Source organism: Microtus ochrogaster, unplaced genomic scaffold (genome assembly GCF_000317375.1).
Source record: "Microtus ochrogaster isolate Prairie Vole_2 unplaced genomic scaffold, MicOch1.0 UNK6, whole genome shotgun sequence".
Lineage (NCBI taxonomy): Eukaryota > Metazoa > Chordata > Mammalia > Rodentia > Cricetidae > Microtus > Microtus ochrogaster.
Genome location: NW_004949104.1, coordinates 13,124,812 through 13,145,572, shown reverse-complemented (window position 1 = coordinate 13,145,572; position 20,761 = coordinate 13,124,812). Strand labels below are relative to the sequence as shown.

The 20,761-nt window shown below is 51.3% G+C and overlaps 1 protein-coding gene across 15 annotated transcripts in view; it reads left to right on the top strand.

The window, feature by feature from the left end:
- Camk2b (calcium/calmodulin dependent protein kinase II beta) overlaps positions 1 to 20,761 on the top strand; it is a 90,373-nt gene that overhangs the window by 23,772 nt on the left and 45,840 nt on the right. For all 15 annotated transcript variants that reach the window (XM_026788732.1, XM_026788730.1, XM_026788727.1 and 12 more), the window contains exon 2: positions 13,104 to 13,198. In XM_026788732.1, the coding sequence (XP_026644533.1) occupies positions 13,104 to 13,198 (95 nt within the window). The remainder of the gene's footprint in view (positions 1 to 13,103; positions 13,199 to 20,761) is intronic.

Sequence of the window (20,761 nt, the reverse complement as noted above, 5' to 3'; positions counted from 1 at the left end):
CCTGTGCTGCCCTCTGTTCAGCCACGCTTCTTCAATGGGCGTGCTATTGCTTCTACCTTCAGCCATTCTGCCTTCAAGGGGTGTGTAATTGCTTCTGCCTGAGGCGGTTATGAGCAGTGTTGTTGCAGGTGTGGTGTACACGCATCTGTGTTAGTCTCTGCTCTCAATGGCTGGATCATATGTTGATCCTGTGTTTAACTGTGCTGAGGAGCCACAGGCTGCCTTATCATCTTACATCCTCATCATTGACACTGGAGCTCCAAGTCTTCTGCCTTCCTTCGGCCATTTGTGTTCAGTTTGCTGTTGTTTATTTTTCTGATAAAAGTGGTCGTCCTATTAAACAGGAATTGATTGGCTACTGGATGCTCAACTTTCTCGGTGTCCTTAGTGGCCATGTGTCTTGTTTGGAGAAATGTCTGTTCAAGTGCTTTGTTTATTTCTAAATTGTGCTTTTGGGTTTTGTCGTTGGCTTTAGGAATCTTTTTATTTGGCTCTTATAGGATATATGAATTGCAAACATTTTCTCCGATATTATAGGTTGTCTTTCCACCGTCTTGGTAGCGTCTCTGTCGGTGTTCGCATCCATGGTGTGTGTGGTCTGGGGATTTAGCTCCGCCTCATGCGTGTAGGCTCCTTGAGTCACATCCCACTCGGGTAGTTTGCTTTGATACTCGAGAGTTTTGTATTTTTGTGAAGTCCACCTTTGCTTGTCCTTTGGTATCACATCTAAGAGATCATTGCCACACCTGATGTCATGAAGATTTCCATCTGTGTTTTATTCTAAGTGTTTTATAATTGGATCCCTTAGATTTTAGGCTTTGGTCCATATTGAGCTAGTTTTTATTTATGGTAGATAACAAGGCACAGCTTCATTCTTATGCATTGTTTAGTCAATTTTTTCAGCACCATTTGTTCACAAGATTGCCCATTCCGTAGTGAATGGTTTTGCATCGTTGTTGGGAATTGGCTACCATATTTCATCCTGCTGGTTCCTGTGTCTGTTGTGTTTCTGTCTGTTCTTGGTGGACCATATTCCATCCTGCTGGTCTCTGTGTCTGTTGTGTTTGTGTTTGTCTGTTCTTGGTGGACTGTATTCCAGCCTGCTGGTCTCTGTGTCTGTTGTGTGTCTTTTTGTCTGTTCTTGGGCCAGCACTGTGTCATTTTCATACCTTAACTTTGTGATGAGTTCTGAGATCAGGAAACGTGAGTCTTTTAACTTTGTTTAGCTTCCCCCGACCAAAGATCATTTTGGCTATTTTGGTGTCTCTTAGGATGACGTATGAATTTGGGGATAGTTGTTTTTAATATTTCTGTGGGTAGGGGAGCTAGTGGAATTTTGATAGGATAGTAATGAGTCTAAATTGTTTTGGATGATATCTGTGTCTTTATTCCTAACCTGTTTGTGTCTTTACTTTGAAAGTGGGTTTCTTGTTGACAGTATATAGTTGAGTCTTGTTTTATCTTCTAGAGTCTCACTGTATAGTCCTGGCTGTCCTGTAACTCACTATAGTCCAAGCTGGCCTCAAACTTAGAGATCCTCCCAAGTGCTGGGATTAAAGGTGTGCACCACCACTGCCTGGCTATAGTGCTGTCTTTTAAGTGGTGTTTTTAGACTCAGTTGAATTGATCCTTAGGTTAATAGCTATCACATCAGCTGCTATGTTCTCTCTCCTGTTTTCCTGTTTCTTTTTGTTTTCCCTATCCTGTTTGTTGGGGCCTAACTGAACATTTTGTAGACTGATTCCGTTTCCCAGTCCCCCCTTTCTCTCACTCTTGTCCTTCTCCTGTCTCATGTGGCAGTAATCGTTCTTTTCCATGACCCTGGTATCATCCTAGAGCGTGCAATGTGCATTTACAGCTTCTCAAAGTCCACCTGCAACACCACCCTGATTCTCAGGTGGTGAAGTAGTGTGTCACTGTGTAGGCCTTGCTGTGTTGCTCACTCTCGCTTACTTGTTAGCTTTAATCACCAAATACATTGTTGCGCCATTGTTAAGGAGAAATAAAGTATTCTTTTCTTTTTTTCTTTTTCTTTTTTTTTTTTTTTTTTTTTTTTTTTTTTTTTGTTTCTGGAGACACAGTTTCTCTGTGTAACTTTTGTGACTGTCCTGGAACTCTCTTTGTAGACCAGGATGGCCTTGAATTCATGGAGATCCGCCTGCCTCAGCCTCCTAAGAGCTGGGATTGAAGGTGTGTACCACCACTGCCAGGTGAAATAAAGTGTTCCTAAACACACATGGGGGGAGTTGTTCTCCAGTAAACTTGTCTATTAAGAAATATTAAAATTTGAAAAAGAGAAAAAATGGGATAGGTCAGAAACTTGGATCTACCAAGAGAAAGAGAGGAATAAGTAAAGGTGACATGAAATACGTTTTAAATAAATAAACAAATAAATAATGCTATTTATTACTCAGTCTAGTGGATAATAGTTTATTAGAACAGTAGCAATATATTTGGTGGTTATAGCTACTGGAGAAAAGATACACCGGAAAATGAGAGGGGCGGGGATGAGAGAAAGAAGAGAGAAGAAAATGCAATCAGTATATAAAATGTTCATGAGGATGGACCGAAAAGGAAAGACAAAAAGAAGCAGAAAAACATAGAAGATGGTAGCTAATGTGAAAGCTGGAAATTTAATCTGCTTCCATTGTCTGAACTCCTCTCAGTCATCATCCAATATTCGGTTGGTTTTTTTGTTGCTGTTTTTGTTTTCGTTCTTACCCATATCACAGGTCCTGGGCATTTTGCCCCTCACGGTTCAGTTTTGATGTTTGTTGTTGCTGCTTCTCCAGTCCTTTCTTCAGCTCTGCCCAGTCAGGTTTTGAACTCCTGCAAGGCATTCTGCATTTCTGTCCGTGTCTTTGATATGCAGAATTTTTTTTCGTTCTTTCTCAGAATTCCCACTCTCGGATCACAGTGCCCATCTGCTTCTGCATGTATTCCAGTCTTCCCATTAGCGCCTCTAACATGTTGATCGTAGCTGTTTCCAGCTCCCAATCTGCCAGTTCCAGCGTCTCCCTGCCACACTGGAGCCTGCTTGCTCTGTGTCTTTTTGTTCTTTTGTTTTATCTGTGGTTTTTGGCTGAAAGATGGACATAATGTCGTGGATACAACTCTGGGAGAGCAGACCTTCAGATCCGAAGATTGCATGCTGGGGACAAAGCTCTGTCACTCGTGCTCAGGTCTCAGTGTCCAGGCTGTGATCGTTATGCCTGCCTCTCCTTCCCTTCCTTTCCCCTCATACATGGTACAGGACAGCTAGACGGGGCTGGGTTCATTTCTGGCTTTAGTTAGCCAGCATTCTGGCCAGTAGGCTTTGTCAAGAGGAATAGAATATTCTAGTATCTTTAAAATGACTCGTCCCCCCTCCCACTGCCCGAAGCCCTAGGGAATGTTCCTCTGAGTTCACTGTGGGAGCTGGCAGGGCTCTAGGAGGTTAGGAGTGCGAGCTGCTGAGGTTGGCCTGTCCTCGTTGAACTTCCGGCATGAGGTGTGAGGTCATGCCTTCCCCAGCTCTGACTCCCAAAGTCTGAGCTCTGCTTAAGTTGTAGTTCTCTCTCTTCTCTCTGGGAGCAAGGATGAGCAGCCGTTTGCCTAGTGAACCTAGGAAGAGTTAATGACCTCTAGCATGTTCGGATTCGTGTGTGAGAAGGAGAGGGGCCGCTCCGAAGCCTTTCATGCTGGACCAAAAATGCCTCAGCTTTGCTTTCCACAGTAGGTTCTTTAAACAAAACAAATCACAAGCTCCTACCTGAAACTTACTTTACCCTGCCTGCTTGATTCAAAGCCACGCTCCTTTACCGTCTCCTTGGTATCTCTGAGTTTGGAGTGATGAGCCTTGACCCTCTTCCTTGGCATCCCTGTTCCAAGCATATCCACTAGGGTAAATACATCATCCATGTCTGCTGAGCCTATCGGCAAGTTCTCACTGCCACCTGCGTCTGACCTTGCTGCCACCTGGCCGAGTCTGGCTGGGGTGGGGGTAGGTCACTTCCGTGGTCCAGGATGGCCATGGTAGAGCCTGGAGGGGTCAGTGGTTTACACGCTTACCTTAGGAGTTTATTAATATGCTTTATGAGTCTCCACTGAGTCATGGCTGGGGTGCCAGGGAGATGAGCAAGCCAGCCTCGTGTGACCTTTTCGACTGGTATGGGCTTCCTGGTACATTATGAGGGAGGCTTGGGGAAATGGGGAATGGGCCAAGATGGGGGAACTTCTCCTAGATTTTACAGCAGAAAAGGATATTGGGCGGGTCTGGTTGCCAGAGACCACCCCACACCCTGCTCCTGTGGCCCCTTACTGTGCAAATGCCAGTTGCCAAGTCAAGAGATTTCCAGATCATTCCATGCCAGAATGGAGGGAGGAGAAGAGGGCCAGAAGCTGGGACTCACTCACGCTGGAAAGCGAAAGGCCGGCCTGCGGACCAGATATCATGTGATACACAGTGCCAGGGCGGACGTTGCCGCTCAGCCATTGTGCGGGCCGGCAGCTGTGGCCCGGGGCTCTATTCCTGACTCACAGTTGTTACTTTTGCAGCCAGTGCTTGGCCTGTTGCTGGGATAGGAGAGTCAGAAGTCAGGGCTAGTGACTGATGAGCCATCCCATACCCCTGCTCTGCCCAAGCATGCCCTCTCAGCTGCCCAGGATGCCCGTGGCCCTGCTCCCACCTCCTGACCTGTCCCTGTATGGGCAGTAGATGGAAGCATCCTGTGCCAGTCGTGACACTGGGGACGTCGATGGGAATGGGAAGGATCCAGGAAGAGTGGTAGAGACTCTTCTCCTGTCACACCTCGCAGACAGGGGCCTGAATGGGAGGGGTGCTGGGCAAGAGAAATGAGTGGGGAGGAGCCCCCAAGAGCCTGTTAGGCCTCACCTGGCCCCAGAGCACCACCCCAACACATGAGTCCTGCTGCCTTGAGACCCCAGGGTAACCAGACAGTCCAGCCACAGCAGGGAGGAGTCAGAATGAGAGGTGCCGTGTCCGTGAGGCTGAGCTCTAGTAGAGAGTGATGAACACAGGCCGTGGAGGCTCGTCAATAGGGTAAAGACATCCTTGTGCCAACAGCATCTGAACTAGTGAGGTGTCAGTGACAGGGTCCCCGTGTACAGCCATCTGCACACACGTGAGTTTTCCGGGCAACAGGCCTGGTCACAGGAAGCCGAGGGTGTCCCCTTCTGCCCAACCCTACCAGTAGGGACTGCAGGGAGAAGATGGGTGCCTTGCTAGGGCTCTCCCCATCTGAGATATGCTTGCAGTTCCTCTGAGGGCAGCAGCTGTGACCCTGGGGTGAGGCCAAGGAATCTGGGTGTGTATGTTGTATTCTGATGGGTGACCACATTCACCCTTCAGAAGCCTCCATTATGGGCTTCTGTGGGTCACACAGAGCATCCAGCAGGATTCAGTGTTTGCTCCTCAAAATGTTCAGTTCTCTTGGAGCGTTTTTTGAATGAAGATTTCTGTAGTCACTAGGTTAGGAGAAAGCTGCCCTCCTGGGAGACTCGCAGTCCTGAAAAGCCTTACATTGAAAAAAATTAATGTCCCTCTCCACAAACACAACATACAAGCACATGCCCACACAAACACAAAATAAATACGATGAAAAAATTAAAAATAGATCAGGGAGTGGTGGCACATGCCTTTAATCCCAGCACTAGGGAGGCAGAGACAGGCGGATCTCTGTGAGTTTGAGGCCAGCCTGGTCTACAGAGTTCCGGGACAACCAGGGCTACACAGAAAGATTCTGTCTCGAAAAACAAAAAAAAAGCAAACAAATAAGAAATTTTAAATTAAAAATAGAAGAGGGTAATTTCATATGTCATTAAGTTCGAATGGGGCCACACCAGAGATGTAACTGGTATTGTCATGGGTAGATCACACAGATTTGCAGAGGACACCGTGTGATCACTCAGGCATAGATTGGGGTGATCCATCTACATGCTAAGAAACAGGTGCCACAGTGCAGAGCAGGGGGAGCTTTGGGGCTTTCAGGCCAGGGCCAGAGTGTCTGGCAGCTGGAACATGACTGGCTGTTGCTAGGGTCATAAATTAATGTAAAAGCACCCAACGACTGTGCTTTTGGAAATGAACTCCGTGGAAATAACCAAATTGCTCACGGCAGGCAGTTGAAGGGATGGCAACCTGGAAACAGCCCTTCAGTTGCCAGAGAAGTACCCAGCTGGCAAATGAGGGATGTTCTCCGCAGCTTGAGAAGGGGCTCTTGGCAAAGTGTGGGCATTGCGTGTGCAGTACCATTCCATGGAAAAGGCGAGCTCCAAGCAACGGCTTGCTGAGAAAGCCACGCTTGGTGCTTGGAGACCATGTGGAACTTGTGTGCGTGCAGACAGAATTCAGGCTGTACAAATGCTTGTCCCCGGAAGGGCCGCCTCAAGCCCAGTGCTCTGAATCCAGGATGTCTGCATGCTGGGCAGGGCTGGTCAGACAGTCTGGGTGCTCAGCTTGCCCTCCAGCCATCTGTGGTGGTACTGGACAGCAAGTGTTTCTCCGTGAGGGCTTTGCTTCTGTCTAGAAGGACAGACAGCTGGAATGACTCCAGGGTCAGTGGAGCAGTGGAGGTGACGGTCACTACTGCAGGTCACTCACAGGGTGTCACACAGCACAGCAGCGCTGTGGAAGATGTGTCCAAGGCATGTGGAGTCCTGACAGGGACAGGGAGCAGAACAATAGACAAACGGCTCCTGTGTAGGGAAGTCTCCTGGTGCAGATCCACACCTGCTGTCAGGAAGGGCACAGTGACTCCAGTGTGTTCGTACTGACCTTGGTTACTGCGTAATTACAATAATGCAAAGGCACTTCCTGTTAGTGATAGGTGGATAGATGGGCTCTGTTCTCCCCGCCCCCTCCCCGAGACAGGGTTTCTCTGTGTTGCTTTGGAGCCTGTCCTGGAACTCTCTCTCATAGACCAGGGTGGCCTCCATCTGCCTGCCTCTGCCTCCTGAGTGTTGGGATTAAAGGCATACACCACCACTGTCCAGCTGGGTTCTGTTCTTGTATAGTTGCTTAGAAGTTGAAAAACACATCAAAGAAAAATCTTGTGGTAACATCGATACTTTGTTCCAAGCAGAGGTTAATGTTTCCAGCAACTCGCTTAGGTCACTGTTAAATAGGAGAGAACTAGGCTTGTCGATGTGAGCATGTAGTCCCAGCCACTCAGGAGACTGAGTTGGGAGGATGGTTTGAGACCAGTGCTTCAGAATCAGCCTGGAAAACTCCATCTTAGAATAGAATAAACAGATGGAGAGACAGATGGAAGGATGGACAGACAGATGAATGGGTAGGTAGATGATAGAAAAGGTTTCTGTATCTTCACTTTTAAGAACCCCTTGTGAGCAGAGGGAGGAAGGTGTTTTGTTTACCTTAGCACATAAATTGCAACTTAAAGATAAATAAACTGTGAAGGCTCTTGGTGTGGCCACCTTCTCGTTCATTTTTAACTCTGACTTGATTAGCAGAGCATGCTTGGAACTGACCAGGTCAGAAGATGAGACAAATGGTCGAAGTAGGTTTCAAAATAGCCATCCAGTAATTTTGAGTAGGAAATAAAACCATTGCCTGCTCAGCTTATTCCAAAAAGTTCTGCTGGAGGTAGAAGGTGGTGTCTGGTAGGCAGGCTCTGCTGAGGAGGATCCCCTGTGCAGATCTGCTTGGGTAGATCTACTGAGGGGTCTGATGGGGTGGACTTGCTGAGAGGATCTTCTGGGGGTCATCTAGGAGTACTGAGTTTGTTCCGCATGGGCCCTTAGACAAAGAACCTGTCTGGGTAACATCCGTCTGTCTGTCAACAGGGCCAGGAGGGTTGGAGCTTTGATTTTTATTCAAGGTTCCCGATCACCTAAAATGTAGGCACCCCTGGAATTGCCGGCAGCCTTTCTGTGGATGGCAAAGTCCCTGACTCAGCTCTGAGCTGCCATTGGAGCTGGCTTCTAGGAGGATGTGAAATACGCTGTACTTGGTTGTCAGGCAACCAAAGGCGTTTGTGGGAGAGGGCCAAAGTCCTGGTGGCAGGTGTACTTATGCAAATAGTTAGCTTCCCTCACAGGCACAGGCCAGTGGAAACTCAAGACAGAGGCAGAAAAGCCCAGGGTAGCAAGAAGAGGCCACAGGGCACGGATACAGGGTGAGGATGCAGAGAAAGGAGTGGGAAATGCCTACTAAGAGCACAGACTGCAAACCTTGTGGGGGGGTGACTAAGAGCACCCCTTTGACTTGTCTGTCCTGAGTGCGGTCTGCAGTGGCTCTGTGACCTGTAGGGGTGGGCAGGGGTCTGGTCCCTATCTACACCATCCTAGAAGCAGAACCATGTGACTGGTGCTTTCTGGGTGCTGGATGGTGCTGTTTGGCTTCTGCAGAGGTCATCTCGTCTTACCCAGACATGGTCTAGGAGAAGATGAGCAGCCATTATCACTTGCCATCTGGAGTCCCCATTGCACATCCGACAGGGTCTGTAGGAGAAAGATGTCATACTCCGAGATCTGGGAACCATGGTAACTCGGCCTTTGCCAGTGTGACAGTGACTCCCTGCCAGGAATCTTGGGCAGAGGCAGTAACTATGGACCTGAGACTACTGGTCTACCATCTCCTGCGAGCTTCAGCTAAGGTCCCTGCAGTAGCCATACTGTGGTCAGGCAGCAGGGGGCAGCCTGGACAGCGGGAGAGCCTGGAGTAGGACAGAGAGCCGCAGAGGGGACCGGGAAGGGAGTTCTGACAGAAGTCCGTGGTCAGCAACAGGCAGCAGGCTCCTAGTGTTGGCTGGCTTGGCCGCATCTCAGAGGCAGGACCTTTGGAAATCCTGAAGCCAGATGCTGTCTGTGAAGCGGGGTGGGGGTGAGGGGAGTAGGTGGCCAGACTATCTGTCAAAGAGCAGGAATTGCCAAGTGGTTGAGAAGATGGGGGCAGACGGATCTCCTTCTGACTCTTCCTCCGGTCATCTGTGGCCATCTGACAGGACAGATGCTGTTCCCCTGGAGCTTCTCCCTGGGGGACTGCAGTGGAGACAGCACCCCAGTGACAAGCAGGTGTGGAGAGCAGTGGCCTCAGGTAGCCCAGCTCTGGAGCTCCAGTCCTGCATGGAATTAAACCTTCCCCTTTCTCAGGCCCCATCTCCAGGTATTGTTGGTCCTGTTGGAAATGAGACAGTATTTGGAGCTCTCGGCAAATCAGGGCTCAAAGAGCATTTTCTTGTTTTAATTAGGTTTATTTGATTTTTAAAAGCCCTATACTGTGCTTGGCGCCCTGGGGCCTTGTGATCTGAACAGGTTATTCAAATCACTTTCTCCTCAGCTCTAAAGCAGGCGGCTAGCACCAGGCATCTCACAGGTGACCTTGGTGCTCAGATGAAGTTCACGCAGTGTCTAGCAGGAGTGTTGACCTGCTCTGCTTTGTGTCCAGCTCCCTCTGGATGTCTTTCTGCCCATGGCTCCGCTTCTGCCCCCGTTGCCACGGTAGGTGGCTGGTTTTGGAGTCAGTAGTATTTCTGAGGTGATTACTGCCACGGCCCAACCCACCTGCCTGTGCTGCTACGAAGCAGAGGGGCTACAAGCCCCCATTCTCCAGGCTCTGCTGGTTCTGAGTCTGACCGTGTGGCCTCAGTGTTGGTAGGTTGCCCCCTTTTTCTCGGCCACTCTAATAGGGTCTCCCTACTTCATGGGAACCTGAGGGAACCCCTCCTACTTCCTGCCCCTCTCCCTGGCCATCATTCTCCTGCAGCCGCTCCTGCACTGCTAGGCTGGACCAGCACCAAGGTCTGGCAGCTCCAGCATCCGAAGCACCTTGGCGCTTTCCGTCTGTCCTGACTTCCATGTCATAGATTCAGGGCAGGGCCTAGCACCAGAATTCAGGGTGGGCAGGACACAGCCTGTCTGTAGAGAGCCCTGGGGGAGGACAGAAATGGGCAGATAAATGGTCATAATAAAGTGGAGAGACTAAGCCCCATCTCTCAAGATGACAAGCAGGAAGATCGAAAGTTCAAGGCCTATGTGGGCTCTGGGAAAAGTGAAGTTGGTACAGGGATGTGTTGGGATAATCCAGGAGGAGTTAGGAGAGAGGAGTGGGGGTGGATATGATCAAAATACATTGTGTGCATCCATGAAGTTCTCAAAAGAATAAATTAAAATATAATATATTAAAAATAGGTATTTTTTCTGTCACAATTTTAAAAAAATGGAGATATAAAATCATAATATAATGGTAGTTTCTTTTTCTTTTGGTTTTTCAAGATAGGGTTTCTCTGTAGCTTTGGTTCCTGTCCTGGAACTAGCTCTGTAGACCAGGCTGGCCTTGAACTCACAGAGATCCGCCTGCCTCTGCCTCCCGAGTGCTGGGATTAAAGGCATGCGCCACCACTGTCCGGCTCATAATGGTAGTTTCTTAATCAAAAAAAACAGTGTCTGCTTGGGCAAGTTGGTAGCAGTCTGTCTTTAAAAGAATAAAAAGGGGGCTAGATGGTAGAGTGCTTGCCTCGTGTGAAGGAAATCCTAGGTCCAGTGTTAGGGAGTCTTGGTGGGGTGGGGGTGAGGGATGGAAATGAGCATGAGAGATTATCGTGAGACCCTGTGAGGGGTGATCCTCAGAGGAGACCAAGCTGTTTGAACTGTGTCTTGAAGGATGCGTACGAGGCAGGACGGGGTGACAGTTCAGACCGAGGGTCTTTGTCCATACTGTTTCTCAGTCATTATTAACTGGAGTGACAGATGCTATCAGAGAACAGTGCTGTGAGCCCTGAGGGGGACAGTGATGTCATGGAGATGGCCATGGTGTCAGGGACCCCCACCTTGCCTTTGTGATACAGGCTAAACATGTCTGTGGCTGCTTGCAGGGGGCATTCCTGGGACAGTGACATGTAGCAGGTGGCAGCGTCACTGGGGAAGAAGAGAGTTGTTCTGCAGCTGCTTTTCCAGGCCTGCAGCGGTCTGGGGAATGGCTGCGCTGGCAAGGAGCCTGTTCAGAGCTGGCTTCAAAGCCATGGAAGAGGTGACTCCAAGGCACTGAGCACACACACAGCGGCTTCCGGGGTCGGCCTTCCTCCTCTCCCTTGGTAGCAGCCTCCTTCTCCCTGGAGGGTGTCTGAGTCGCTGGAATGGGGTCTCCTGCCTGTGATTGAGGCCAAGGCCTCCTTCACCATTCGCCACTGCTGCTGAGAACTCACTGGCTGCCTGACTGTTCCTGCACCTCCCCACCTCACAGCCTCATCCCTGCTTCTTCCCTCTGGCAGCTGCCCAGCCCTGGCTTCTCCCTTCCCTGCTGGGTGCCTAGCCCAAGCCTGTGCTGACAGCTCAGAGCCTTCTGCAGAGGAAAAGGGGGCATCTGGACCGGGGAGGGAGCTCTCCAAGTAGCCTGTAGGCTGTCCACCAATCACAGACTCTTGGTAGTTTTGTGTCTGGACACACTCGCGCTGCAGGAGGACTGTGGCTCACAGACACTCATGTCCTTCCCTGGGTCTGGTCAGCAGCCAGGAGCCCGTTCTCTGATAAGAGGGTATTTGGGGGCCTCTACCCTGCTTTACATATGGGCTCCTCACTTGAGACAGGGTCTGACATCGCAGACATGCACAGTTTGGCCTCCTATGAGGTCTTGGCCCTGGCACAGGAAAGCAAGGCTCTACACTCCCTTCAGGAGCTGGCCTGGACCTCCCAGAAGATGCTTGCACAGCCAAACTGTGGGTGTTGCACCCCCTGGGCTTGAACAACACAGATGGCAGCTCAGACCCAAGCAAAGGGAAGGTGAGGTTGGCTGGGACAGACAGAGAGCCACATAGCCGCTCTGTGAGGCCTGCTGCTTCAGAATGTAAATGGGGAAACTGAGGCCCAGGAAGTGATAGACAGGAGGAAGCTGGTGCAGACACAGTGGCTGTGGGGGACAATAGTCCAGAGTAGGGTATGGTTCAGAGATGGCATACGTCCCTACAGTGTGCAAGGCTCTAGGTTCCTTCTAACACAGCTAGAAACAAAACCAAAGAAAAAAACTTGGAGAGAAAAAAAAACCCACCAATAACTCTTTCTTTACATTTTCCTTACAAAGGAATATTTTGAGACTGTAACTCTCACATAAATGGAAAAATGGAACAAGAAGCTACTGATAGAACACAGGCCACGCCTGCCACCCCCGCCCCTGAGCAGCCTGCACCCTGTCCACAAGGTCACAGCAGCTAGGCTGTGGTGGGCAGCCTGAGACCTTGTCTCTGTCCCCGGAACTGAAGCCACTGAGTCCTGCAGCTGTGGAGTATAACCGCTGGCCATGGTGGCCCGAGCCATCCGGGAGCCAATCAGATGGAGAGCTATTACTTATTTTTTCCTAGAAAAGTGAATAATACATTTTTACAAAGATTCATCTGGAAGGACTTTACCAAAAAGGAAATGGTGGTCACTCTCTGAGACATGGTGTTCTGAGAAGAGTACCTTAGGGGTACAGAGGTAGACGTGAGGGGCTGGACCAGGGAGCGCTTGGCCTGGTTCAGCTTCCTCTCCCCTCGACTGCGGGGCAGCTCTGCAGGTCAGCTCTGCGGGCAGCATGCAGAGCCTTTCCTGATGCTGTCACTGTAAGCCATACCCATGAGTTTTGGGACTTCCTTGTGCCCCACCCTGGACCCCCACATCCTCTTCTGTGGCACGAGGACAATGTTGTATCCCAGGGGCTCCCTGCCTCCCGCTTTGCAGTTAAGCGATATAATACTACTCTCAAGCTTTCTGTGAGTCCTTGTATCCAGCTTGCCCCGGTTCCCAGACACCTGTGCTCCAGACTGGCCTTGCCTCTTGGAAGGACATGTCAGGGTATCATGAACTCATTCCAGCTGACCAATGGATCAGAACCTGGGTGTTGTGCAGGAATGGAGTGGGGGACCCTCTCAAGCAGACCAGCTGGTCTTCTCCTCACAGAGTCCCCACAACAGTGGCCTGTCCTGCTGATGCCAAATAGGGTGGTGGGGACTGTGTGGGAGGGGCACAGGCTTTCTTTGGTCACTGGCCATGTGCCTGAGGCCTGGCAGTGGCTAGATTCCAAGTGTCTTTGGGAGATTAATTGGTTCTCTCTCTCTCTCTCTCCCTCTCGCTCCCTCTCTCTGTGTCTGTCTCCTGCCTTGCGTCCTCTCCAGGGGGGCTTTCTCTGTGGTCCGACGCTGTGTCAAGCTCTGTACCGGCCATGAATATGCAGCCAAGATCATTAATACCAAGAAGCTGTCAGCCAGAGGTAGGATCCAGCAGGGGCTGCGTATCGGGACTGTGGTGAGGGACAGGGAATGCCAAGGCCTTCAAGATGGCTTTGGCTGAGTGGACCTGGGAGGAATTTGCCCTCAGCTCACAACTGTCGCTCTGCAGTTTGGGGGGTTGCCATCTAATCTTTCTGGGGTCCCACATAGCTTCTCCATCTCCACTCCAGACCTGAAGAGACAAGTTGTCAGGCTAGTGAGGCACTGGGGGACTAGGTGGTATTTCCCTAAAGTTATGGCCAAGGAGAAGCAGTGACTCCAGGCTGTGGGTGGGTGATGGCGAGCTCCTGTTGACGTCTCGCTGCTGGTGAAGTACCATCCTGGTGCATCTTGGGTATCCAGATGGTTTCTTAACTGAGTCTTCTGAGCTGAGTACGGCATTGTCTGCCCCAGGGAGGCCTCTGCAGGCGTGCAGGTGTGCAAGGAGGGGTCTTACGTGGTACTGGCCGGGTGGATCACCCAGACAGAGCCAGTGCCTGTTGCGGGTGGGGACACATCATTTCAGGCAGGTTATCAGAAGCCATTCTTGGGGCTTCCTGGGGATGGGGTACAGAGTGAGTGGGGGTCCTGGTATTGCATAGGGATCTGGATAGAATCCCCAAGTGGGGTGGGCTGGAGGTGTGGTGAGGCCATGGGGGTGGCGAGTGGGTGGCTGCCAATGTGAAATGGCATTGCCACGTCACCCCTCTCTTCCCACGTCCTCCTCCTCCCGTCCTCAGACATTGCAGCCTGAGTGAGCTTCCAGACTGAAATCTGAGCTAACTGAGGGCCAAGGAGCCCTGACCTGTCACCTCTCTTACCCTGAGTGGGAGATGCTTTGGGGCTGAATTAGGGCATAGGCAGGGTCTCCTCTAGTGGGCGTGTTGAGGATGTGAACCATTGTCAGTCTCCAGTTTCCAATCTGACAACACACAGGTCATGTAGCTGATACCACACCTACAATTTATCGACATCTGTGTAAGCATGTTTGAGCACCTGCTGTATACCAGACCATCAGGGCTCTCATACGTGTTCCTCTTGGAAGCATTTTCTGAACCTAAGATAGGGTCTTCAAGGTCTTCAAGGCCCCGGGGTGCTTCTGTATCAGCTGCTGTCTTTATCCCCATCACTGGGTAATACCCGGGGCTGCTTAGTCCCTCCCCATGGTGGACCTCCAGCCCAGAGGGCCAGGGAAGGTGATGGTATGCAGGAACCTTGGCCAGAACAGGGAGCAAGTTCTCTTCTGTGCCCTAGATGGGTAGCCAGCTTTGATGGTAGAGTCTTGGGTGCCTCTTCTCCTGAGATTCCTCATGCGCTAGATGTGGGTCACCTGCTGTCAGTGGGCCCTCCCTCTGTCCTGAGCTGTGATTCAGGGTCTGGGGCTGTGAGCTGGGTTCTTCTCTGCCAAGACACAGAACCAGCGTGGAGCCCTCCGTTCTCAGAGAGAGCCCGGGCCCCATGTGAGATCAGTTCCCATGGTTTCCAGACCATATCCCGGAGCCTGCACACTCCACTGCACACTCCTGGGGAGAGAGCACAGAGGAGGGTCACAATTTGAGGCACATTAGGTGTGTGTGTGTGCACATGTGACTTTGTCTGTGTGTGGTATGAATGCCCCACACTGATGGTAATCGTGCTTGGGTCAGCTCCCACAGAGGGCTTGCAATATACACTATGCCAAAACTCGGGACTCTCTGTGCTCACTGTTGCGGTGTTGGCTTGCACAGATTTTTGGCCTCGCAAGGCAGGTGGACCATGGGCCTCATGAACCCAGGAGGATGCTGAATTTTGTGGTCAGCCCCATTTCCTCTTGTCACCATCCTAGGCTGATCTGGCTTTTGCCACATTGGTGATTTGTCCCACCCATGTCCCTTGCTGCAGTGAGGGCTGCCTGGTACGCAAGGGTGTCTGGGAGGCAGGTTACTTCCCATTGTTGTGTGCTGTGCTTTTGAACAAAGATTGCTCTTCTCCCCGCTCTATTTTGGTTCCTGGCCATGCTAGCAGACCCACAGGAGCCTTGGCCAAGCCAGTTGCTTGGTAAGAGCTGCATGAGTTATGTTCAGCAAAACCATGCTGTTTTCTCAATCAATTTAATTGCCTAAAAAACCCCATCCAGATGGATTAACTTAAGCAACTCAAGTTCCTAATGCTTCATGTCTCCTTTTGCCTCTTCACCCACCACTGAGAGGTAGTAGCCACTCCTCAGTCCTCCTTGGTCTTCACGGGGGCCCTCAGAAGTCCTACTGATCTAGACCTTGGCCCCGTCCCAAGGAGATGCAGAGAGCTCAAGCCCCACCTGGGCTGGCGGTAGACTCTGCAGGCTGTATGACCCCACAGGGCCACTCGCTGGGCACCTTCCTTCACAGCTGGATGACTTGTGCCCCCTCCCCACCACTAACAGCCTAGCACTGTGCTGCTGGCCCCTGTTTCCTGTGACCTCATCCCCGAAAGCTTTTTCTGCCCCTTTTCACATTTAATCTTTCCTGGGGGCCCATACAAGACCCTGATGTGTCTAGCTAGACCCCCACCCATCCTACAGATTCTTCCCGCCTGCTGGGTGTGGCTGGGATGAGTTCCTGGCAGTCAGAAAAAGTCACCTCAAAAGTTGTATTGGTGGCTGAGTATTGAGGGGTAAATAGAAATTTGTTAGGCTTGAGTAGAAAACCATCTATTTTTCCATAGACTTTGGCAACCTCCTTGGATTGATCAATCCTCTATTTATATCCTCAAAGTGCTTCACAAGCTGGGAGGGTCGAGGGGAGTGGGTATCTGAACCCCCAGGTTTGGTCTGGCTTCTTTCCCATGACCCTGACCGGAGTGCCCATGAACCCTTTAGCTGTTGGGCGGCTGTTGAAATGCATTGCCAATGTGTGGGGGCATGGGTGTGGGAGGGGAACCCTTATCACCCTGCTCCCTGCCAGCTGGGCCGGACAGTGGGAGGTGGGGGCGGCAGCAGAGGAGGTGGGTCTGAACTTACAAACCTCTGTAAACACCACCCCCACACCGCCTTCCCCAGTACTCTCTTTCTATAGGGCTATTCTGCTTTGGTCTGCTCTCAGAAGGCAGGCTGGCCCTGCCTGCTTCCACTGAGGGTCTCTTCACTGCCCAGCCCCAGCCTTTTCTTGAGTAATTTTTTTTTTTGAGACAGGGTTTCCCTGTGTATCTTTGGAACCTGTCCTGGACCTCACTCTGGCCTCGAACTCACAGAGACGCGCCTGCCTCTGCCTCCTGAGTGCTGGGATTAAAGGCGTGCGCCACCACCCGACGAGCATTTTTTTTTCCACGATAAACTTTTAACACAGAACTTTCTCTCAAGTATTAGCTCTTGGCGGCTCTTGCGTGTGTGTGCCCCAGCCCCCAGACTGCTCAGCATCCTGCGCGGGATGCTTTAGCATCTATCCTCAGCAGAAGAGGCAGTGTCGCACTTCCTTGACGTCATTGGATGCTCAGACCTGTTCTGCCATGTGCTTGGGTGCAGCAGGATGACAATGGGATCATGTAGTTGGGTCATCATTGCCATTCAGCCCCTTCCAGGCAGAATCTCTGAGTGGTTGCCTAGGGACTCATTCCCAGCCCCCCCCCAAAAAAAGGCGGGAAGAATCTGTAGGATGAGTGGGGGTCTAGCTAGACACATCAGGGTTTTGTATGGGCCCCCAGGTAAGATTAAATGTAAAAAGGGTCAGAAAAGGCTGTCAGGGATGAGGTCACAGGAGGCAGGGACCAGCAGCACAGTACTAGGCTGTTAATGGTGGGGAGGGGGCACAAGTCGTCCAGCTGTGAAGGAAGGTGCCCAGCGAGTGGCCCCGTCATACAGCCCTTGTGGAGCCTGAGCTCTCTGCACCTCCTTGGGCTGGGGCCATTTCCGGGTCTGGGTCTGCCTTGTCACACCTGCTGGACCCAAGATGGCTTTCCGTTTGACCCTAACAAACTTCTACTTAACCCACAATACTCAGCCAGTGCAACTTTTGCAGTGACTCCCAGGAACTCATCACTGTGGTATGGCCCTAGAATCTTAGCCAAGAGGGAGGCCTACAAGGAAGCTGACCCTACCGACCCTGGATCAAATCCGAATCTGAGCAATAACCCGGAGCTAGCCTTGACTTGGCTACATGGGCTTTGCCTGTTTCCTTCCCCTGTCCACAGTAGGCCTCAGGAGGATGGTGATGACGGTACTAGGAGGCCAGTGGTGCCCGGGAGATGGCGCTGAGGAGGCTCCTGCCTGGCTCTGGTTGACAGACAGAGCCCTGCCTCACCACTCACCTTTGTCTGCATTTCTCTGTCCTGTGTCCCCGCTGTCCCGACTGCCTTCCCATAGGTCCCCATTCTTAGCCTTAGCCTCCTGCACCCTTTGGAAAGGGTGAGGGAGAAGGTGTCAGGTGAACTGCCAGCTTCAAGGTGGGTGACTCCTCTTGGAGGGGGTGCCTGGCATCAGCTCTGTGCTTTAGCCTCCCCGCACTTCAGTTTTCCCAGGTGAAAATGGAGATAGAGCTGCCTACTCAGACGAACGTGCTGGAAGCAAGAGTGTAGCCGTGACTCTCAGGGCTTCACATGGACACTGTCGTCCTCTGTGCACTCAACACTCTTCTCCACTGACTGTAGCTGGTTGAGCCCTGCCGGCGCTGGGGCCACTGGCTCACCTTGCAGCCTCCCAGCTCCGAGCTGAGAATATTACAGAACCATACTCTTCACGTGTCCAGCTCTCCCTGGGGTCTCTGCCCAAGTGTCCCAGCATCCTCCTTCCTATATACTGGGTTCAGACTTCTTAAGGTAGGGAGAAAGGCCCCCCAAAACACTGGGGGATTTCTAGACACCTGCCTGCCACTTTCATTTACATTTGTTATGCAAGTTCAGTGAAGAGATGGGACCTCACTTTTCCTCAGATAACCCCAGGAATCTGGGGAGCACTGTGGTCCCCATATCCAGTGCACTCAGAGGGAGGTGGCTCTGGTCCTTCAAGCTGTTGGGAGGAGAAAGTTGGTACTGAATGCAGAGTAGACAAGGCCTCCCAGTAAATGACAGAACTCACAGTTACACACAAACACACACACACAAACACAAACACACACACATGGCTACTCTTAAGAAAAGCAGCTAAAGGAAAGGAGTTGCGGTAGGGAGATGATTAGGCATATGAGTCTCAGAAACATTTTGTGTGGTTATTCTCTTCCCACACTGCCACACTAAACAGCTGCTCCTTTGGGGGTGGTTTTGCTGTCTCTGTGGACACCCCGTGTGGAGGTGCAGCTACAGAAACCTGTGCAAAGGTCGCCCCTGGCTAGTGGCTGTACCTGGGTGGACCGTGTGAATGGGAGAACTCGAATGTGTCCTCATCATGGTCCCCATTGCTGCTGAGATACTCTTCCCATACCCCACGACAACACGCACTCACCAGGTACAGAGGAGGTGACATCTTACAGACACTGAGAACGTAGAATCCCGCAGCTGGTGGGTAGAAGAAGCCAGCTGGGGCACACAGTGGGATCACAGGTAAGGCAGCTCAGGGGTCAGATGTCCCAGGCGGGAGCTCACATCCTTGGCGGGCCCGCCGTCACTAGTGGACTGATCTAACAGATGAGGATCCAGGCCCAGCAAGCACTTTTGTCCCCAAGTCCATGCCCAGCTAGCTCCAGGTGCATGCCTGGCCCCTGGTCTCCCAAAGGCTCCCGTGGCACCTTCTGTTTAGGAGACAAACCCTGCCCAAAGCTAAGGTGGAGAAGTTGTCCTGATGTGTCGGGGACCCGGGGTGCTGGGGCTATACCCCAGAAGAGGAAAGGCAGGAGAGAAGGTCCACATCTTCTCAGAAACCTGCCTGGGGTGTGTTTGACTCCAGAGTCCACATGTGAGGTTCTTGCTGTAGCTGGCGACATGCCTTCCTTGACCTCACTACTCAAATTCCAAACACTCCCTATCCAAGGTATAGGCACCCAGAATCCACAGAACTGGGTTAATAGAGACGAGGCGCTGGAGTGCCCAACAGCTTGAGCTTGTTCTATAGGCAGTGTCCTCTCCTCCCGGAGACCCTCCCCTCCTTCCTATCCATCCATGGCCAAAACCACAATCCTCCCAGCTCTGTCAGTGGGAGCTCAGGGAAGCATGCTGGGGGCTTGGCATGTGGAATGTCTTCTTCAGTGCCAGGGTCAGCCTATAACTGTTCTGTTGACTTGATTTGAGCTTAAGGGCTGTAGGAGACAAGTGAAGAGCCCTGGAAGGGAGGGCTCCCCACCACCCTGAATGAGGGATCCAGACTGGAGTTGTCAGATATAATGTCTGATAAACAGTGAAAGAAGATTCTAACTTTGTTCCATACTGAATTCTTAAATTAAATATGTCTGAAGGGGGCTGGAGAGATGGCTCAGTGGTTAAGAGCATTGCCTGCTCTTCCAAAGGTCCTGAGTTCAATTCCCAGCAACCACATGGTGGCTCACAACCATCTGTAATGAGGTCTGGTGCCCTCTTCTGGCCTACAGACATACACACAGACAGAATATTGTATACATAATAAATAAATAAATAAATAAATATTTTAAAAAAATAAATAAATAAATATGTCTGAAATTCAAACTTACCTGGGCATCCTGTTTTATCCGGTAGAGCAGACAAGGTGGTGGAAGGCAGTTCAGAGACTCACTTGGTTTAGTTTAAGCTTCTGAAATCTAGACCCAGAGAAGTCAGAAGTGGAGAGACAGGCCATGGCTGAGGAACCCTGGCCCTTGACGGCCTCACCTGTGAGGTGGAGAGAGGTAAGGCACTCTGGGGCTGACATGTGGCTGCTGGTGTGGACACGCCCAAAGCCTGGGGTCAGCGTGGTCAGAAGTGGCTGCCAAGGGTTGGAGCCCCTTGACCCTGGGGAGAAAATGCACCATGTTGTGCACAGTGCCCCCTGTGGTAGGTGAGGGAGATGTGTTAGTCCTTATCCAGGGCCCTGTATATCAGGGAAGGTCCACCCATGAGTCCCTCTTTCCTAGGGTCATTTGCCCCTTAGTTTTCACGCAGGGTGCTCACCTTCTTGCAGGCCTGGGGCTGGGTGCTTGAACCTCAGCTTGTGGGCACCAGGAGAGGCCGGCTGGCAATGTTTCAGGTCTCTCTGGCTACACAGACGTGACAGGACCTCTCTGGGTGGTTTAGAGTGTCAGGGCCTGGAGACCAGAACAGCAGTGAAGAGTGTGGATTGTGTAAGTCAGCTGGTCTGGCGTCCCTTGACTTCGTTTGCTGGTTTCCCCTGTGTCCCTCTAGTGGGAGGAAGTGCTTCCTAGCTTCAGAGAACAGGCTCCAGGCTAGACTGGGTCCGAGGTAGCCAGTCTGGAATGCGCGTGAAGACCTGGGCAGTAGCTGTAGACTCTGGGCAGGATGAGAAGGAGGTAGGGGTAGCTGGGAGGCAGAGGCAGAGGTCAGGCACAAGGCCACCATGACCAGGAGCCTATAGTCTTGAGGTGGCCTGTGCGTGACTTAAGTGTAGGGTCATAGTGGGCACGTTTTATACTCTAGAGGCCACTGACCCCGAAAACTTTTGTTCTTTGTCCCACACATGCGTGTATAGTGCTTAGTCTCCAGCATAAACCACAGCT